The sequence below is a fragment of the Apium graveolens genome, chromosome 10 (genome assembly GCF_009905375.1).
Source record: "Apium graveolens cultivar Ventura chromosome 10, ASM990537v1, whole genome shotgun sequence".
Taxonomy (NCBI): Eukaryota; Viridiplantae; Streptophyta; class Magnoliopsida; order Apiales; family Apiaceae; genus Apium; species Apium graveolens.
The window spans coordinates 235,039,608-235,060,697 of record NC_133656.1 but is presented as its reverse complement, the minus strand read 5'-3'; the positions used below and the strand labels follow the sequence as shown (position 1 = coordinate 235,060,697).

General features: G+C 32.8%; 2 protein-coding genes across 2 annotated transcripts; both read left to right on the top strand.

Moving 5' to 3' along the window:
• The first annotated feature begins 5,316 nt into the window (after positions 1 to 5,316).
• LOC141692069 (uncharacterized) lies at positions 5,317 to 5,964 on the top strand. The gene has a single exon (XM_074496811.1). The coding sequence runs from the start codon at positions 5,317 to 5,319 to the stop codon at positions 5,962 to 5,964; it is 648 nt and encodes a 215-aa protein (XP_074352912.1).
• Positions 5,965 to 6,022: 58 nt separating this feature from the next.
• LOC141692068 (uncharacterized) lies at positions 6,023 to 6,622 on the top strand. The gene has a single exon (XM_074496810.1). The coding sequence runs from the start codon at positions 6,023 to 6,025 to the stop codon at positions 6,620 to 6,622; it is 600 nt and encodes a 199-aa protein (XP_074352911.1).
• Positions 6,623 to 21,090: the final 14,468 nt, after the last annotated feature.

Below are 21,090 nucleotides of genomic sequence, written 5' to 3'. Positions count from 1 at the left end.
AAAAAATATTATCATCTTCCTCTCTCAATAGAGCTGCAAACGAACAGAGCGAGCCGAGTTCTATCTGAACCGAGCCGAGCTTTACTTTTTTTTTAAACAAGCCGAGCTGAGTCAAGCTTCAGAACCGAGCCGAAAGTGATGTTCATGATCGGTTCATTTACAACCGAGCCGAGCCAGAGCCGAACATGAGTTTGTTCACGAACAGCCGAGCCGAGCCGAACTCGAGCCGAATTCGAACAGGGTTGAGTTATCCACTAACAATTCGCATAAATTGTTTAATCGACCTACCTTAAGGTATAATTTTATAATTTTATAAGTTATATGAATATCAAATACTAGTCTTATCTTATAGTATTATATATGCACAATCACACTCTATACCTATTTTGTGACATATTCCCTTTGATAGGAGACTAACTTGACAATTTTCACATTTATATATTTTATTTTGAGAAAAATATCAATAATTTTATGATTTTTTACAAGTTATTTAAATTGAATAATCGATATTCATTTTCTAAAAAGAGATTTCAATCCATTCCGGGAAAGTTATACAACTATAACAAAACAATATACAGTTTCATGTAAATTTTATAAAATAAAATATTGTTTATATAAATAAAAATAAATGATTTAAATATAATTATTATATATTAATAAAAAATGATTTGAATATGATATTATAAATATTATTTTATAAGAAATTAAAAAAAAATCAAACACAAGTACTGGAAATAGAAATATAGTATATAGAATTTGTACACCTACGACTAAAACTATTAATATAATATTTATAAGCGGGAGATTACTTTTCTATTTCCCTCCAAATTTATTGAGGAGAACACAACTATTTCAATCATTTTAGTACTTATGTTATTTTTTGTCTTTACTGCATTAATTCTGGGACCGCTTATGTCAATGTCCAGACAAATTCAGTTAGTACTTTTTGCTATTATTAGTTGTAAGACTTGGCCTCTATCTGTAATGCACATCCTTGGCTATGTAGCAAGGGTATTTCAAGAGCATATTAAGAGTGTGTAAGAAATAAGATCTGCACAAGTGACACTACACATGTAACATCTTTAACATGTGATTAGAGCAAGACTTAGTCAACAACAAGGTACACATAATATCATCATAGGTCACTGACTTGGACTACTACTAATATGAGATCAATATATGATGTGCAATACAATGCAGTGCAACTAACATATATGTAACTATATGATCCAATGCAATCTATATGATTTTTTTTATTTTTTATATATAATACGGTTACTGAAAACACATCTCCACACTTAAATGAGTCAATGTCTTTATGACACACTAAACTAGTAATTCTATAATATAAAAGAATGAAAGAAATACTCCCCTAAGTATATGCTTGAAGTGCTGCGATCCCTATGCTCAGTTACATCAAACCCGCGCTCCTCTATTTTTTTTTAAAGAGAGAGTTCAAGACCTTGAAAAGAACGTATAAGGCTTTGAAAAATTCTGCCCACCACATGCCAAAATTTCTCATGATTCAAGCCCTTGAAATTTTTCAACGAGAGAGTTTGAGGTCTTAAAAAAGAATGCACAAGGCCTTGAAAAATTATGTTCTGGCATTCATAAACTCATCTTTTGCACCTCCAAATCCGATCTCCACCATTAAAAATTTAGATATCAAAGTAAGGAAGATGTTGTCCAAAAGTCAGAATGATCCGACCGTTAAAACTCCTAAAACCACAAACATAAGGCAGCTGACTCAATCAGAAAATTTCCGACGAATTTTTCATCTTTAGCTCCTGTAATTAACACTTTAAACAAACACATCAAGGTAACTTATGGGAGAAGAAAAATGCAAACTCTAACTAATAATATAATCTGGGGTTGCCTCCCAAGCAGCGCTTCTTTACTGTTATTAGCTTGACTTGTACATGCAACTAACATTGTCCATTTGGTGAAAAAGTAAATAAATGCACATATCTACGAATTAGTATTAGAATTATGATGTGCAAATATAGATTAGATCCATAGAAATATAAGAAGATATTTATGATCTTCACCTGCTCAAGAGACTTAGGAAAATCAAAGTAGCTAGAAAAATTGTCAGAATAATCATCATAAATACGACTCATTAACTCCTCCCAAATTGGATCCTTATATTCCAAAACAAAAATTTCAGTTTCATCAATCTTAAATTCCTCCTCAATTAAAATTGGACACTCGTCAACTTTCACCTCGTCTACCAATTTATTAAGCTCAACAACGTTTTCTAAATTTGGTAAAATTTTAATTGTATCTATATTATCATTATTTCGCATAGGACTATCATCAACTAAACAAGTAAACTCATCAGACACAAAATTTCCATCAATTACTAAATAAGAATCATAGATCTTTGGAAAATTTACACAAGGAGGAACTTGAAGACAGCCATCATGCATCACAAGTTCAACTTCTATTACAAAATTATTCCTTTTAGCATTCTCCTCGCACCAACCTATTATTTCTACTTCACATGAAATATCATTCTTAATAGCTATCTCAAAAGTCGGGTCATCAAGTTTTTTAAAAAGACCCAAAGAAAGTAAAGAAGGATTATAATTATTCAAACTCCCATCAACACCATTGCATACATATAAATCATCATGGTATTGATTTTTAAAATAATATGTAAAATTTGTGCTAGGAGGATATGGAGCATAATATGAGTTGTTACAATCGAACGAGTACACTTGATACGCATTAAAATCCTGAAAGGAATCAAAATCTTGATATCTTTTTTTATTGCTAATAAAATCTTGAGCATTATCCCAGCCAAATTTGTTATACATATCTTCTCCCAGACTCAAAACTGTATGTTGTCTACCTTCAAGAAACCTGTAGACACACAAAAAAAACACAAAAGAAGAAAAAAAAACTATATACAAAGATTAAATTCAAACTACAAAACACAATTAACTCAAAATCGATATAGTAGCCTTCCCCGGCAGCGGCGCCAATTTGTTCAGTAATTTAGTGAAGTTCATTTTCTGGGAAGAACTGATATCAACACCAATTTTAAGTTATTTATCCCTTACAGTTCAGAAGTGTGGAGAATAATTTTTGGGTATTTTAGCTATCCACTAATTTAATCTAATAAACAAATAAAAATTATATAATATATATGAGAGAAACTATCCAAGAATAAGGGTTCTTCAATGGCAATCATGAATGTATAATTTGTGTTTTGAGTTTTGTTAAAAATAATCTTTCTAATGTCTATAAAATAGTCTCCCAAGATAGATTATAGTGCCTATAATTATCCCTTGAAAGTCACTCCCATGGTCATACAAAGTATAATTACAGACTGTTAAAAATCAAGGATTACATATTTTACGATTCGCATATTAATCTCCCGATCCAATACTTAAATTGTGTCTATCATATCATGTACTAGAAATATAACTCATCTCCCGATTTGTTATAATTCCTATAGATACAATCAAAAGTTCGCGACTCCCTTAAATATGTTAAACTCTCAATGACAAATTAATAATCACAAGAAATCACAATACAATTAAACAACACAACAAGCCAAATAATACTAACCCACTCTTGGATTAAATGATTAGCTACTCATGATAAGATAAATAAGATATAAATTTAGATTTTAAATCAGGAGTGTAGGAATTTAAGTACAAAGAATACAACTTAAAAAGTTCCTTTGAAATTCAGACAAATCTCTTCGCTCCTTCTTCCAACCTCGCTCTCAAATTACTTCTTCTCCTTCTCTCTCAAAAGTACCCTCTCTAACTATTCAATAATACAATATATTATGTTTGTCTGTATACAATATGTAAAACTAATATATATAATAAAGAGTTTTACTGATTTTCCCAAAATACATTGGATTCTGACGTAAAAATTTGTAGGCTGTCTTCCGGGCCTGATTCTGGGATGCACTAGTTAGAATCTTAATGTTGGACCACTTCTAAATTGTAGACAATTCTGTTAGCTTTGCATGGGCTATAAGATTGCCCAAATCCGATGTCTAGAACTTAAGTTAAGGTTCAAACAATGATGAATACCCGTGCAGCCCAATAGATACGAATTTCCTTTTGACTTATATCCAAATAAGCCAATTCCATCTAAAGTTGGGAATTATTTATTTTCTGTAATAAAATATAAACTCAAATAATAATAATCAAATAATGATATAATATCATAAATATGAGATTTTTTTTTAAAATATATTTAAATACACAATCTATCGATAATTGATGAAGGCCTTGCTTATTGGATTGTAGTGTAATAAATTATAATCTTTGACGTAACATTCTTCCTTTCTTTAGTAACCAGAATACATGTTCTTTATTTCGTACCATGGAGAACGTGGTCCCTTTGCGCAAAGAGTATCTAACAAAAAGATTCTGATTATATGCTCACTTTAAATATACTACCGATTCTCGCATTATACATAGTCTAGCATACTTAATCCAAGCACATGAACAAGAAAGTAAGAATATATCGGCTCGCAGTGACACAAAAGAAAAGAGTTGTTATAAAAAAATGAGTCCGTTGATATGTAAAATTGTTTTATTCTTGGTCTCACTTATTTTATCACGAACCACACTTATTTTATCATCATAACACTTTAATCACCATATTAATTGGAAGTGGACTAACGAGAACGGAGGGAGTAGGTTTTGGGAGCAAGTACAAGCATATCATAGTACAATGCATTCAAATTCAAGTATATGACAGAAGATTATTAACAAAAATAAATAAATGACAAAAGTTCTTTGAGCCTTATATATATATACATGGCCAAAAATCAGCAATTGCAGTCTGCATGCATATTATAAATATAATGAACATAGATGAAGTGCCGCTTTCACAAGTTGAGCAACATAAATAATTTAAAGTGTTCGACTTAAGAGCATATGCACCCATGATGGGCATCAATTCATAAATTCATCAATTCATCAATTCAATCAATGGGGTTAGTTACTATTCACACTAAATTCACTTTTTTCCTTAATTTTTATGAACCCATATAACTCCATCAATTCATCAATTACTATTTATCAAATAAATAATTATATTATATATCATAAATTTATTTCATCTATATTATTTAATGGTCCCACAAATAGAATCCAATAATAGATTGTTGGACAATTTTAGATTTTGGATAAGATTGTGGAAAAATTTAAATTTCTGATAAGATTTTCGTTCATTCTCATTTTAACACGTGTCTTGTTCCAATTTTGTAGATAGAAAAATTATCTATAAATAATATCACGATCTTCTGATTATAGTATCTTAAAATCATTTTTTTTTGTCAAAATGAATGCATTAAAAAGATTGTTGAGTCAGAGGCAACAACATAGTCAAGAAGAGTCTGAAATCATGAATACCATGGTGACCGAAGCGGAAATAGTGATGGATTTCATCAATACTCCAGATGAATCACAAGGACGTGGCTCACGGCCTGGAAAATCTTCCAATCATCATAGACAAAGGCTATCGAGGGAAAAAAATCTTATGGAAGATTACTTCGTTGATCGTCCAATATTCAGTGAAGATGACTTTCGCCAAAGGTATAGAATGCGTACTCATGTTTTCAATCACATCATGACAGCTCTTTGCACTCAAGTTTCATATTGGCATCAAAAAGAAGATGCAGTTGGATTATTAGGGTTGCTACCTCAACAAAAAATGACTGCTGCATTACGAATGCTAGCTTACGGTGCAGCGGCCGATCAATGTGCCGAAATTTGTAGAATGGGAGAATCAACTACACTTGAGTGCATGAAAAAATTATGCCAGCAAGTCGAAGGACTCTTTGGTGAAGAGTACCTTCGTGCTCCAACACCTGCAGATTTAAGAAGGCTCCTTGCCAGGGGAGAACAAATGGAATTTCCAAGTATGATTGGAAGTATTGATTGTATGCACTGGGAGTGGAAGAATTGTCCAAGCGGGTGGGGCTTATAGTGGCCGAAAGGGACGCCCTACTATCATTCTAGAGGTTGTCGCTTCATATGACACTTGGATGTGGCACGCTTTCTTCGGTGTGCCTGGAGCTCAAAATAATATTAACGTTCTAGGCCAGTCTCCCGTGTTTGATAAAGTCATCGCAGGAAATAGCCCAACAGTGGTGTTTCATGTCAATGGAAAAAGATACAACAATGTATATTATCTTGCTGATGGGATTTATCCTAGGTATTCAACATTTGTAAAAACCATATCAAATCCTGCCACTCAATCACAAAAGTTGTTTGCTAAGAAACAGGAGGCATATCGTAAAGATGTAGAGAGGTGTTTTGGTATCTTGCAATCTCTATGGGCTATTCTTCGCCACAGCGCTCGGATGCATAAACATTCCACACTTAGAAGTATCATGATGACTTGCATTATATTACATAACATGATAGTTGATGATGAATTCGTGGAAGATGAATTTGTAGAGTCAGTAGAAGAAGATCTAATGAATCCATCGACAACACAGGTGTATGATGGGCCAGTAGATTGTAATGGAGTAAGAATTCCTTTTGCACCAGTACAAAGAGATGGAAGAATCAACAAGCATTTTGGGATTGTATTGAGAACTTGGAATCAGCTTATATCCATACAATGCTACAAAATGATTTGATAGAGCACAACTGGGCAATAGAAGCCAATCAATAATTTTCATGTCGAATAATTATCTTTTGCAATGTACGATTTCATAATTTAAATAAATTTCTTTTATTGAAATTGAAAGCATTGAATATAGTTGAATTAATAAAACTAAATACATAATTGAACTGAAAATAGAAACATAACTATATCTAATCATAAAAATCATCGTCAAAGCGAGGAACATAAGCACCACCACCACCACTAGTAGTCTCATTCACTTGCCCCATGATCTCAGCCTTCTTTTTTTTAAACCACTTTTTTGAATTAGGGGTCATTTGGGTAGTATCCATTGTCATGATCTTTGTTTGCTCCCTTAATTCTTCAATAGCCTCATGTTTTGTTAATCTAGCTTCTTTCTGTTCCTCTAGTGCATCAAGTTTTGCCTGCCTTGCTTCCTTTCGTTTCTCAAGTTCTAAGATCTCCCTCGACATTTGAAGGGTTTCCTCATCTCTTTTGATGTTGGCCTCCACTAGTTGTTTTTGGTTACTCATGTATTGTTATGCATGATTCGTAGGTAATTTTAACCATCTTACTTGCCCTATGTAATCAAGATAGATAACTTGTGTTTAAACCGTTATGTTGTCAAATTCTATAGACATATAGGGTCTCAATATAATTGGTGCCTATTCAGCTTCTATCTCTTTTGTGGATGCCTGGTAGTACGGTATTCGTGTAACGAAAGTTGGCATTTATCAGTTTCGTGTTGTCTGATTAGTGTTATTACCATTACATGCTAAGGTTAAGAACGAAAAGGCTATTGAATGAAGTATTTAATGAAGTTACAATCTCATGTTTGTCATATATATTAATTCGATCATTCTTATTCTCTTAGTTATAATTGTTAGTTTAATTCTTAGTTATAACAATCTCAATTTGTTATCGTCTTAGCATTGGATAATAACCATATCATCGGTGCATAAGTGCAGAAATTAATTAATTAACCAAGCATGTTTCTGTGGGAACGAACTAGAAATAATTCTATATTACTTGCGAACACGTATACTTGCGTGTATTATTAGCGCGTGTTTAGCGACTAACATGGGTTCAACAGTTTTGCCAACTGTTCCAACTGCTGTGGAGTGAAGGAAGAATTCAACTCTTCAGTTCTAACAGCAACCGCTATTCTCTGATTTAATTGGCCCCCATATGTCCATTGTTGATTACCGGGCTTCTTTTGTTTATTTAGACTTGCAGGTGGTCTAGAATTTCTGGTATGCCACTTTGGATAGCCCACCACTGTCCAACATTTATCACCACTATGCCCTTCAAGACCACAAGCACTGCAAGATACATTTCTATCACCAGAATGCTTAAATTGTCCAGGCTGAGAAGATCTGCCAAACATGACCATAACATTGTCATCAGTTTTATCAGTCTGCAAGATGTCTCTTTGTGTTTCTTCGTGCATTAAAACAGAGCAGGCATTTTCTACACTAGGTAGAGGAACCATCATTAACAGCTGACTTCTCTGTAAGGTATAAATCTCATCAACTCCGTTCAAGAACTGAAAGAGTTTAGACTCTTCTATTTGCAAGTGTATCGCTTCAAGCAGTTTTATAACCTCACTAGTTGGGTTTGTCAGAGTAGGGAGAATAGTCATGCTTCCTACTTCCTCCCACAATGATTTCATAGTTGTGTAATAATCATTCACATGCATATGGTTTTGTTTGATTTCATATAACTCTTTATTGAGTTTGTATTTTCTAGATCCATTTGTTATTGAAAATCGTTTTTTCCAAATTACTCCATATCTCTGTAGTTGTTGTCATATACATAATAGATGTTCTAATAGAAGGAGAAACATTAGAGGTTAACCAAGCAATTACCATATTATTGCAGGTCTCCCACATCTCAACCTTTGGTGCATCTTCTTTTGGGACTGACACAGTGCCTGTTGCAAACCCTAGCTTTTGCTTTGAAGCCAGATTGATCTCCATTGTCCTCCTCCATGCTCGATAATCTCCTAAACCTTGTAGTTTGTCCACCTGGATTGAAATAGCATTCTCTGAGGGGTGAAAAAATAAAGAGTTTAGCATTTCTTGGTATGAAACTCAGGCACCTACCATGAGATTGGTTCTGGAATAAGATCTAGTAAAATATGAAGCAAGAATATACTTTTCTCAAGGTTTATGTGTCTCAGATTCAATAAAGCTCTGATACCATGATATACTTTATAGAATAGGCTTAGATATGCTTGTTTCATGAGGGATAACCTCTTATTGATGATTAGAATTTTGATTATTCGCTTTTGAGCTTAGTATGTAAACGCCCAAGTTTGGGGGAGTTATGGGGTGTAAATGTCTTTAAAAAAGTTATAACAAAAAGAGAAAAATATATACATGTATGATTAGCAGCAATAAAGTACACGCTAAAAACTGTGGTATGATTGAATAGGTTGAGTTCATTAATACTCGAGTAATTAAGTCTGAGGGGATTTTGTACCTAGTAACCTAAAGCCTTTTATGATTTGAGATTGCTGACCCAACATTCGCTACATGGGTATTAGTGCATAAATATTTAGGGATCTCGACCATTGCACAGTTAAATAAACCACCTAATATCTATACGTGTATAACATGGTTCGCAAAGTCTTATGACGATCGTAACTCACTTACACTGAGGAGCCTCCCAACCTTAGACCGAGCTTGAGAAGTCATATGGCGGTCGTAACTCACTTACACTGAGGAGTCACCCAACCTTAGACCGGTAAGTAAAAAAAATCATATGTACATATAGTTGTAGTGTTGTAGAAATAAAGAAAGGCATGGAAATCCCTTGCTAAACTTGAACGATGGCTAGTACTAAGTAACGAAGTGTTTAAGATATATTCTAGTTCTCAACTTGGGAGCTATTAACTCGCATGATTTGTCATGTTGAAACTTGTGTGTCTTTGTTCTTGGTTCATTAGAGAGCATTTTGTCAAGTTAAGCACACATGCACACTCTGTACTTGTGTTTACTATATGGTGATATTATGTGTGAGCTTGATATGTCTAAACTTGGTGCATGAGCTGAAGGTTATTGGCTGACTTGGCATACACTATGATATTTGAGATTTTTGCATTTTAGGCCATTTAGTTGCATTTATGTAGTTGCATTTCACTTGAGCTAGATGGATTTTGTGGGTATATTCACTATAGACCCTCACGAGACCTTAATCGTCCCTAGGGCTATCTTGGGGTTTAAAGGGTTTGTTGCATATGTCAAATGCAACCGCGATCACCTTACGAAAGTGGTATTACTTAGTAGTTATAGTTTATTAGTTTGCACGAGGACGTGCAAAATACTAAGTGCGAGGATATTTGATAGAGTGTATATTTATATATATTTTAAAGGATTTTACTCTTATATTTATAATGTTATATCACTATTTGGATACGATTAATTAGAGTTTATTGTTTTATGACAAGAAATAAATAATTCTCAACTTTAGATGGAATTGGCTTATATGGATATAAATCAAAATGAAATTCAGATCTATTGGGTTGTACGAGCATACACCGTTGTTTGGGCCTCAACATGAGTTCTAGACATCATATTTGAGCGATCTTATAGCACATGCGAAGGTAACAGAATTGCCTATAGTTTTAGAAGTGGTCCAACATTAAGATTCTTACTGGAGCAGCCCAGAATTAGGCCTCGAAGACAGCCTATGAATTTTACATCATAATCTAATTTATTTTCGGAAAATCATTAAAACTCTTTATTATATATTAGGTTTTACATATTGTATACAGACAACCATAAAATATTGTATTATTGAACAGTTAGAGAGCCGTACTTTTGAGAGAGAAGGAGAAGAAGTAATCTGAGAGCGAGGTTGGAAGAAAGAGCGAAGAGATTCGTCCGAATTTCAAAGGAACTTTTCAAGTTGTATTCTTTGTACTTAAATTCCTACACTCATGGTTTGCAATCTAAATTTATATCTTGTTTATCTTATCATGAGTAGGTAATCCTTTAATCCAAGAGTTGGGTAGTATTGTTTGGCTTGTTATGTTGTTTAGTTGTATTGTGATTTCTTGTGATTGTTAATTTCTCATTGAGAGTTTAACATATTTGAGAGAGTCGTGAACCTTTGATTGTATCTATAGGAATTATAACAAATCGGGAGAGGAGTTGTATTTCTAGTACATGATATGATAGACACAATTTAAGTATTGGATCGGGAGATTAATATGCGAATTGTGAATCATGTAATCCTTGGTTTTTAATAGTCTATAATTGTACTTTGTATGAACATGGGAGTGGCTTTCAAGTGATAATTGTAAGCACTATAATCTACCTTGGGAGGGGATTTTATAAACATTAGAAAGATTGTTTTTAACAAAACTAGAAACACAAATTACACATTCATGATAGCCATTGAAGAACCCTTATTCTTGGATAATTTCTCTCATATATATTATATAATTTTTATTTGTTTATTAGATTAAATTAGTGGATAGTTAAACACCCATAAAATTATTCTCCACACTTCTGAACTGTAAGAGATAAAAAAATTGAAATTGGTATTAATATCAGTCCTTTCTAGAGAACGAACTACACTAAGTTACACATCAACAATTATCAAATCGGTCATTATTGCGCCAAACTCTATCGATGTTTATAAATAAAGATCGGGAAAGGGCTAATTAGATTATTTCTGGTCGATGTTTATTTTATTAATCGAATTTTATGTTAACTAACTTAGATTACTATCACGTGAATTTTATGTTCAATTTTATGTTGGGTTGATTTGGTTTGATTCGATTTGGACGAATTATTATTACTAATAAATTAACAATGAACATCTCAAAATTATTGATTTCCTACAATAAAACTATACATTTTCAAACAATCATAGTGTATAATATAAGAAAAAGAGAAGACAATAGTATAACGGTCTTTTTAATGTGTGCCCAATTTATTGGTGGAATTGATGTGAATGCAGGGGCATTAACATTTATTATTCAACCACCAATAAAAAGAGTCCATTTATACGGGAGTTAGTGACTATCATCATATAATACAGGTTTGACATGAGCATGACCCACGTTTTCAATGATAAAAACCATGATCCTTCACAACTTACATGTAGGCAACTTAATAAATACAAGTAAATACTATTTCCCCAGCAAATTGATTGTTTCTACAGCTAATAAATATGAAATGATAAATATGTCGCTACTTACATAACAAAAACAAAGAAAGAAAAAAATATATAATCATATTTTTGTTTTTACATGTCTTTTGAGCTCTGAAAATAAAAAATCTAATATGAAAGAAAACATTTCCCTAAATATACTCACCTATTGTTAAATGACACATAAGGGCGGATTATGCTACAATTATATAAATTGATACTAACTGTCGGATATTTTTATTATTACATTTTTAAGCATTTATAATAATTTAATTATTTTATAAATTTTGCTTAGTTTTCTAAATTTTACATGTAATTTTTAGTAAGAAAATTATCAGACATTCCAATTCTTCACATTTTCATAAATACCATTAAATAACTTGTAATTTACAAAAATCAAATTTAAGTAAAGTATCAAAATATAATAAAATTTGGATATTAGCAGCTTAAAAATTAATGTACGATTTCTAAAATTACAAATGTCTCAATAATTTTAAATAAAATTGATACATTCCTAAAACTTGTCTCGAAAAATAAAATGATGTAGATTAAGAAACAAATGCAGTGTGAGTTTGCGTATATAATTATAAGATAAGACTAGTATTTGATCTCGATACAATTTGTAAAATTATAAATTATACTTAAAGGTTGCTCGATTAGAAATGTATGCAAATTTTGTAGTGAACAACTTGACTATGTTCGAACGTGGTTTCAGTTCGCCTTAGCTCGTTTGTTCGTGAAAAAACTCGTGTTCAGCTCGGTAAGGAACGAGCAGAGCTTGAACATCACTTTAAAGATCTGAGGTTGAACATCACTTCCGACTCGATTATTAAACACAACTCATCTCGATTCGTTTTAAAAAAATAAAGTTCGACCCGGTTCGGAAAAAACTTGATTCAACTCGATTCATTTACAACTCTATTTGAGGGTCTGCTTATATAAATAAAAATAATAAGTGTGTATTTACTCAATTACCTCGGGTTGGGATGGCCTAACAAAATCTAAAATCATACCCAACTTTTTAAAGCCGGGTTGAAGTCGACTTAACCCAATTTATCCATATAATTGAATATTTTACACAATTTTAAAATTCTAATATTCTATTAATTATAATTGTTTTATGTGATTTTTGAACCTGAACCAATTCTCAACGGACCGAGAATTGTGAAAACCAAACCGATTCTCAACAGACCGAGAATTGTGAAAAACCAAACCCTAAATCCCATCGTGGTTTCTATTTTAAAATTTCGGAATTGAATGTATTCATTTCGGTGAAACCGATCCATATATTTCTCCCTTACCATTTACAAACTACAATGAGGTTTTCTACTGCAACTCAAATGGCTTTTTAAGCAGAAGACTAAGGCTCCGTTTGTTTGACCGAATAGAATTTTATTTTAAAAATTATAATTTTGAGAATATATTTTTTAGGAAAAATAATTTTTTGAAAAATAATTTCTGAAAATTGTTTTTGAAGAACACATTTTTCTGAAAAATATTTTTCAAGAAAATATTTTTCAGAAGGAAAATATTTTAACAGAAAATATATTCATGAAAATTTTTCGAAAATTATTATCTTGAAATATTTTTCAGAAATTTCTCGAATATTATGAAAAAAAAATAGGAAAAAATTTTAACAAAAAAAATATTGGAAATTTTTGTGAAAAAAATCTCAAAAAGGTTAACGAAAAAATTTCAAGGGAAATTCGAAAATATTTGCAAATTTTTTGGGAAATTTTCACGAAAATTTTGTGGAAACTTTCCCGAAACTATTTAGGAAGTTTTCCCGAAATTTTCTCGAAAAAAATTCTCAAAAATTTTTCTCGGAAAATTCGTTTTTTGCATTAATGGAAAATTTTACATAATGAAAAATTCGTTTTTTTGTACTATGTATTTTCATTAGTTTTTCGGTCTCAAATTCTGTCTAAAATGGAAGCTTCAAAGTTGATGGTCTTTGACTAGTGTTCTAAAAATTCCCGATTAATCCCCTACAAAATATTCGACCGATTCGATCTTTGAAATCCGATCTATTTATACGAATTTTTCTTTATTGCAGTATATATAATTATTTATTGAAATTAAAATACTATATTAATTTAAATATGAATAATTATAGAAATTATGATATAATAAATATATATTTGTTAATAAATAACTAATATAATCATAATAATATATTAAATATAATTTAATATTATAATACATCCGATTTTTACCCGATTAATCCCCGATTTTCAATTAATTCTAAATCGATAGCTCGATCGATCTTTCTCGATTCCCGATTTTTAGACACTGTTATTTGACCAAGAACGCACGCTTTACAAACACCAGCAACCAAAAAACTGTATGCCTCGACCAAACCAACATAGTCATATTCTATGCTACGATAATAGCTAGCCCTCCAACGTTTCTTGAGCACATAACTGTGACCAATTCCATTACTATCACACTAGCATAAAGCTCCTCGCCCTGCATTTTCTTTTACCTTCATCCAACATAACTCCAGATTAACATGATAAAAAAACCTTTAATCATAACTGGAGACCTGCGGATACACTCGAGGACCAATTATGTCCTCATTTGTGATTTCTTGGGTCTTTCTTCCACCATTCTACCTCAAAACATATGCTACATGTATGTTGTGGGCAATACCACCCACTATAACATGAATTTACAATTTTTACCAACAAAAAATACAGCCCGTCTCATGCATTAATATTTACATCTAAAAATCAGACTCAAACAGAACTGCTATGGGTAAACATAAGACTACATAATACCAGAATCGGGGGAAGACTGGAGCATTATGCAAGCTGTTCACCGGTTAGAATGCATATGAATATTATATATAGATTCTTTATAATTATGCAAATGAATACTATTTTCAGCTTCTTTATAACTAATTGAATGATTAAAAATGCTCCAGTCACGGAAAATAGACGGATAGACATGGCTTGTGCAACAAAAGGACCAGAAACGTACAACAAAAGGACCAGAAATTTCTTGAGCGAACCTGCTGACCGGCATTAGCTGCAAAAGTATAAGAAAAAAATGATGATAAAAATGCAGATGCATCAAAATAAACAACAATGAGAGTAGAGAGAAATCAGATGCTTTGATTAATCTATATGGTGAATTGGGCCAATATCCGATCTAAACTTATACCTTAATCACGAATAATAGAATAACAAAACTATCAGTCATCTAGTTTATTAATATCTAAACTTGAAATAAGGTTTCAGATGTTGATATAAGACAAAACAAACACAGATGATCAAATTAAAGGCAAGATATGATCAGTGTTACTGTTATATTTTTCGATCTACTCGTATATAGGGTTAACGCACAGATGATGCAGTTACTAAGCAAGTCTATGGTAAAACGTAAAAAATATATCACTCTCATCACATAAATTAATCTAATCTTAATTGAATCACTACATTTAAATTTATTTTATCACTTTTAACTCCACAAATTTGATAAGTGACTTTATATCACGTACCTGGATTTTGTTATAGCTAGGTTTTGAAAGCCAATTTGGATAAAGCAGCTAGGGGAAAGTCTGGATCATGCAGAAGGGATGGAAACACACTCTTTGCAACCCTTGCGTTTGTAATAAGTCTATTCAGGGGAACCTTGTGATTTGCAGCAGTCCTCTAAAATAAACCAAAAATACACAATTTTGACAGCAGTGGCCTAACGATTTTTTCTTCGTGTAAGTGATGGGTGCATTGTAAGAGTTTGGCATTTTACAAAGTAGAAAGTTAAAAGAAGGGAGCATGGAAGAGTCAGGTGTGGTATTAAATACAACATACCAATACAAAGATTTAACAAATTAACAAGAATGGGATGAGCTAAGTTGCGCGGAATTCTGTCAGTGGCTTGGACTCAATAATATTTCACCCCTTTTTGCAACAGAATTTTAAGTACGCAGGCAGGTGCAATTTGGAGAGGAAAAGAATAAAACAAAAGGAATCGCCTTGGGGGCAGAGGGTAGACGGACTCAAACGTACAGGAATAACATTTGATTTTAGGTCCGGCCTTCCCTGAAATGTGATAGCTCGAAAGCTGATGGCATCTAGACCAGGCAAGCGGGCTTTAAAGCACGAGTCCAGAAATGAAAACCATAAGCAGCTTTTGACCCCACTAACCCCTATATATGTAATTAATCCCCCCCCCCCCGATTGTCACTCTCACCAGGTACATAAGTTTCACTAATCGGATAGATGAAATCAAAGAAACCTAGGTTTTTGATGTTGTAGTATCACCTGGATGTACAAATAAATCTTTATAGATTGGAGTTCTCTGTGACAATGTAAGTGTCCCTAAGAGAGTAGATTTGCAAGCAATCCTGAAAATATCAAATATACAGTTTTAACTTTTTGTGTGGTTCCTGAATAGGGTTTGATTATAATTCCCTCTTTGATGCCTTTCATGTATCGTTATTGATTGTAACCTGATGATATTCGCAAGTCAGCTGTTATTGTAATCCAAAACTAAGATGTTTTATTAATGCTCTTTATGCGGCTCTATCTGATTGCCTCCTCTTTTGCTTACTTATCAGTATGTACGTAAGACGATGTTGGACCTAATGTTTATAAATATCCCTGTTGGATGAAATTTTAAACTGCTTATTAAAACCTGATAATATTTGGAAGAAAATTTTTATTGTAATACAAGACTACAAAGTTTTATTAATGCTATGCAATGGACGTTCTATTTATTTACTACCTCTTTTGTTTTACTTTTATCTGCAAGTATGTAACCCCCAAACTTTAATTTGCAGTTTTGATATTTGGAAGTCGGATCTTGTAATCCAGAACTATAGTAGACCATCTAGATTTATAATATTCCAGTAAAGTAAAAGTATAATTGATATTTGGAAGTCGGATCTTTTGGATTACTAATCTCTCTTGATTTCTCTATAATTACCACCTCTTATACTTTACTGGAATATTATAAATCTAGACTTTCAAAAACATGTTTTATCTTCTTATTGCGGAATTGTAGACCATGCATGCCAGATACCTGTAGTGGCAATGTTTTCAAATTTAAGATTAACCTGGTATTTGCTCAGAAGAAGCTTTAGTACGAAAGGTTATTGCGTTGGTTTAAGGGCGTGCATGTTGAGTAAATTTCATATTTATTCGTTTTCCCTGATGGTTACTAGTTTTTCAGAAGCCACTTCATTGTGGAAACTCAAAACCTATGCATATATAATGGATTCCCGTTATATATTAGTTTAAAATCTTTGGTACTGTAAGCTTATATGAATGAAGGCGCAAGGAAACAAAATCAAAAAATATGAGTTGATGAGCCTTAGTACGCCTTGAAACTCCTCTTAGAATATAATGATGCTTCAATATAGATAGTTACTTAATGAGAACACCAACACCTATACCCGAGTCACGACACCCGTAAAGATCTACTACAGAGGCCGCGGTTCTGTACTCCGTTGCAAGCACTATCCCGTTCCCACTGTAACCAAATTGGCTCTCCATCGTTATAATACAATAGAGGGTACTAATTATGAAAATGTTGGTTTGGTCAAGGCATACAGGATGCCTGTTGGTGGTTCCCATTACGCTGTTCGCTTCAGCCTGCTTACATGCTAAACATCCACTTTACTTCAGGCTATGATATGGCAGCAAATTCATACAGAGAAAAGAATGAGATTGTTGTAGATGTTGGTTATGTCTACCCTCTATATCCAAGTGACCGTTCACCCTTAAAAAGTTTGTGGTCCTTTCTTACAGAACTCTTTATATGTCTATTCATTTAACTAGTAAACTATCTATATCTATGACAGATGTTTAATCCTTATGTCTATAATATAACTTCCCTGTTGGATGCCTCTCGTGCATACTAAAACCTGATGGTGTATTTGGAAACACAGCTGGTAACTTTTCGTTTTGGTAAATTTGTTTCTGAACAAAGCGTTGTGCTTGAATCATTTTTGCATTGTTATTGCCTTTCAATGCTAGGAAACTCGCCTAGAATTTAAAATGTCAACAAACTTATGATTACTATCTGCATCTGTTTTAACTTATTAATGTTATTCAATAGGATAACATAATTTTTATACTTCATACATGATACATCAGAAATGCAATTGCTTAATGAAATAAGCATATGAAGCTGACTTTCTGTTTGGACATACGCTACACGATTGAAGCAAAAAACTGAAAAACTTAACATTTAACTTTTACAATGAAAACAGGAAATGGCAGCTTACCTGGAGGAAACCCGAGAGGCCCCTTCGTGAAACTTCAGCAGGATGCAGCTTAACGGGAGGAAACCCGAGAGGCCTCTTCATTCCTTGGAATAATGGCAGTGTCCGTATCCATAGGACGCTTGCCAGCTCTCCGCTGGCTATATTCTGGATGCAGTGGAGGCTGTCTCACAACATTATTCACATGCATTACAAACAGTATGATGCATTTAGAAAACAAAACTTGTTAAGATAACTAAACTTTATTGATGAAATTACTATAACACCTTTCTGGATGAATATTGTGTTAAGCATCATTTATATTTCTTACCAGAATAATTAACCATGCCACTTATAATTTAAAGAATCAGACAAACCTGAAATAGGTGTTGTCGGTAAATATGCCAAATTCCGACCTGGTTCATAAGTCGGCTGGTGTTGAATGAAACGATCAACCTGCAACAGAGCCAAAGTGTCCGTCTCCATACGATGTTTGCCGCTGCCTATTTCCCAGATGCAGCGGTGGCTGTCTCACAACATTATTCACATGCATTACTGTAACACCTTTCTCCAGTATAATGTGTTTAAAAAACAAACTTGTTAAGATAATTAAACTTCATTCATGAAATTATTGTAACACCGTTCTGGATGAATATTGTGTTAAGCAGGATGGGGCGCCACCAATCCTCTCGAAAGTTGTACTTGTAATTTGCCACTAAACCCCGGTTCAAATCAGATTGGTGTATAGTTGATAAATATTTATAATTATCTAGGAAAAAAATGGGATATTGAAGACCATTCTTTGTACTTTGAAACTAGAAAATTTTCTTTATTAATCGAGATTATTTGGTTGAAAAAACACCATATATTTTATATTGAGAACAAGAAAAATATTAAATTAAAGAGGTTATTCGTTGGACAGAGGTTTTGCTCGTTGTACTTAAACTAACATTGAAACTATGTACATTTCCTTATAAATGTATTCTTATTGTTATTTTTATTTTTATTGTTATCTTGCTGCTTTTATTAGCTAATTGTAAACTCTTTCGTATGTGAATTTGGATTAGACACCAAAGTTGTATGTTGGGCAACTTACTAAACTTTCATTATGCACCAATGAGTATTGTAATGGTACATCATATCGTAGTTATGTCATCATTGTTGTCATAAATCTATACTATACTTTAATAACCGAAATATAATATAATTTAGTTTAACGATCATCCCCTAATTTTGATTATTAAAAAAGTAAATAAATAGTGTTATATATCTACTAAACTACTATACACATAGTTTACTTATCATACTAAACTACACTCACAGTTTATCTAATTATTAAAAATAAATATAAATAGTGTTATACATTTGTTAAACTATTAAATTGTTAAACTACCACATATTGTATATTTATCCTATTAAATTACGACCACATGTTATTTTACTATTTTTATTATATATTTGTATTATATATTTATATAAATATTTTAAAATAATAATTTGATGGAATAAACCTCATTGTTGTTGACTAAATTTTTCTTTGAAGTTCCTAAATACATACATTAATTCAAAATTAGAATCTACCCGAGCATATACATTATTCAAAAGTCCATTGTCTCCCTTACCTTCCCTTGAATACGATTGTTTCCTTCTGTTGAGAAACACTTTAAAGCCCTGCTATTGATTTGTGATGAATGTCGATTTTCACCCTATCATGAGCCTTGATTCTTGAAATCCAAAACCTTTCTTCATAACCTTTACATAATCAAAGATAGAGATCTGCCACCAAAAAAATTTAAAAGTAGAATTCCTCAGAAACTGCTATTGCTAATGTTATTGATTTATAGAACTGTTATATAGTTACTTGTTGAGCTTTTGTGCTCATTTATTTGCTTTGATCTAACCATGGCAGTTATGAAAGAAGATGGTCAAACTTAGGCGCACCGCTCGCAAGAACGTTCCTGGCGGTCCCTATTGTGTCGTAGGTTTCCAGATGTCAGAGCAGGTAGTAGTGTGTGTGAGCAAGCGTATTAGTAGGAAGGAATGTATATGTTGGATCAGATACAATGGGTTATCTCTCGGTTCCATGTCAGAATCGAATAAATTTGAATTTAAGCATATTTTGGGTTGTAATATATTTATTCTGGTTGGTAGTTGTAATCTTGTCTCATACTTAATCCTATTTAGATCATGTTAGTATAATCGGGGTTTATTTTATCTACTGTTATTATTAGTTTAATGGTGTATGGGTCCTCATTTCCTAACCCCGAGATTAAGGGCGTCATAATTACGGAGCAAAATACAGATATTTTGCTAAGAACACGAAAAATACAGGATCTATTCGGATGGATGTTGTGAATGATCTTGCTAATTATTTTGTAGAATGCTTGAAGAATAAATTACCTCTAAACGAGTTGGGGTTTTGTTCTATACATTAAGGTCCAGGCCTAACAGACATGGAGATCATTCTTGGGCGGCCTAAGTTATCATGGTTACAGCTCTTAAGGCTACATAACTGTCAGGGAAAGAGGTGAAGTCCTCTCGCGCGTAGGGGAGAGGCGTTGGTACCTGTAGACCTTAAATGCGATCCCTGACGATTTGTGCATATGTTACAGCCCATTTAATAACACTCACGCGACCCCATGGAAGCCTTTTACCATGAACCTTTTGATAAATATAGTAAAAAATATACCAATGAAGCACCCCCTTAGAAGTTGCGAGGCGACCCCAAGGGAGTTGACCTGCACGTCTTCGAACATTAATTGGTCTTCAAATTGATGTTATGAACATGAGACGACGATTGGAGAGGGCTCGCTGCTCAGGGTAATAGCGAGCTGGATGGTCGCTAGTCATCCTATAAGAGCATATAATGACCCCTCCCCTAAGAAGGTTACTTCTGAAATTATATATGATCCTTAGATGTGCTCACGTTGGTAATCATATTTGTGCCCATTAATGATTATGAGCTTAAAGTATGTATCCGTTAGTGTAACAGCCCGCCTTTCGGACTATTAAATCTAAATACAAAAACCTAAATAAAATAGATTCTTTATTCGATAAACAAAATATCCACTAAAGTCAAAGCACCGATCAATCTTATTAAATCAAAA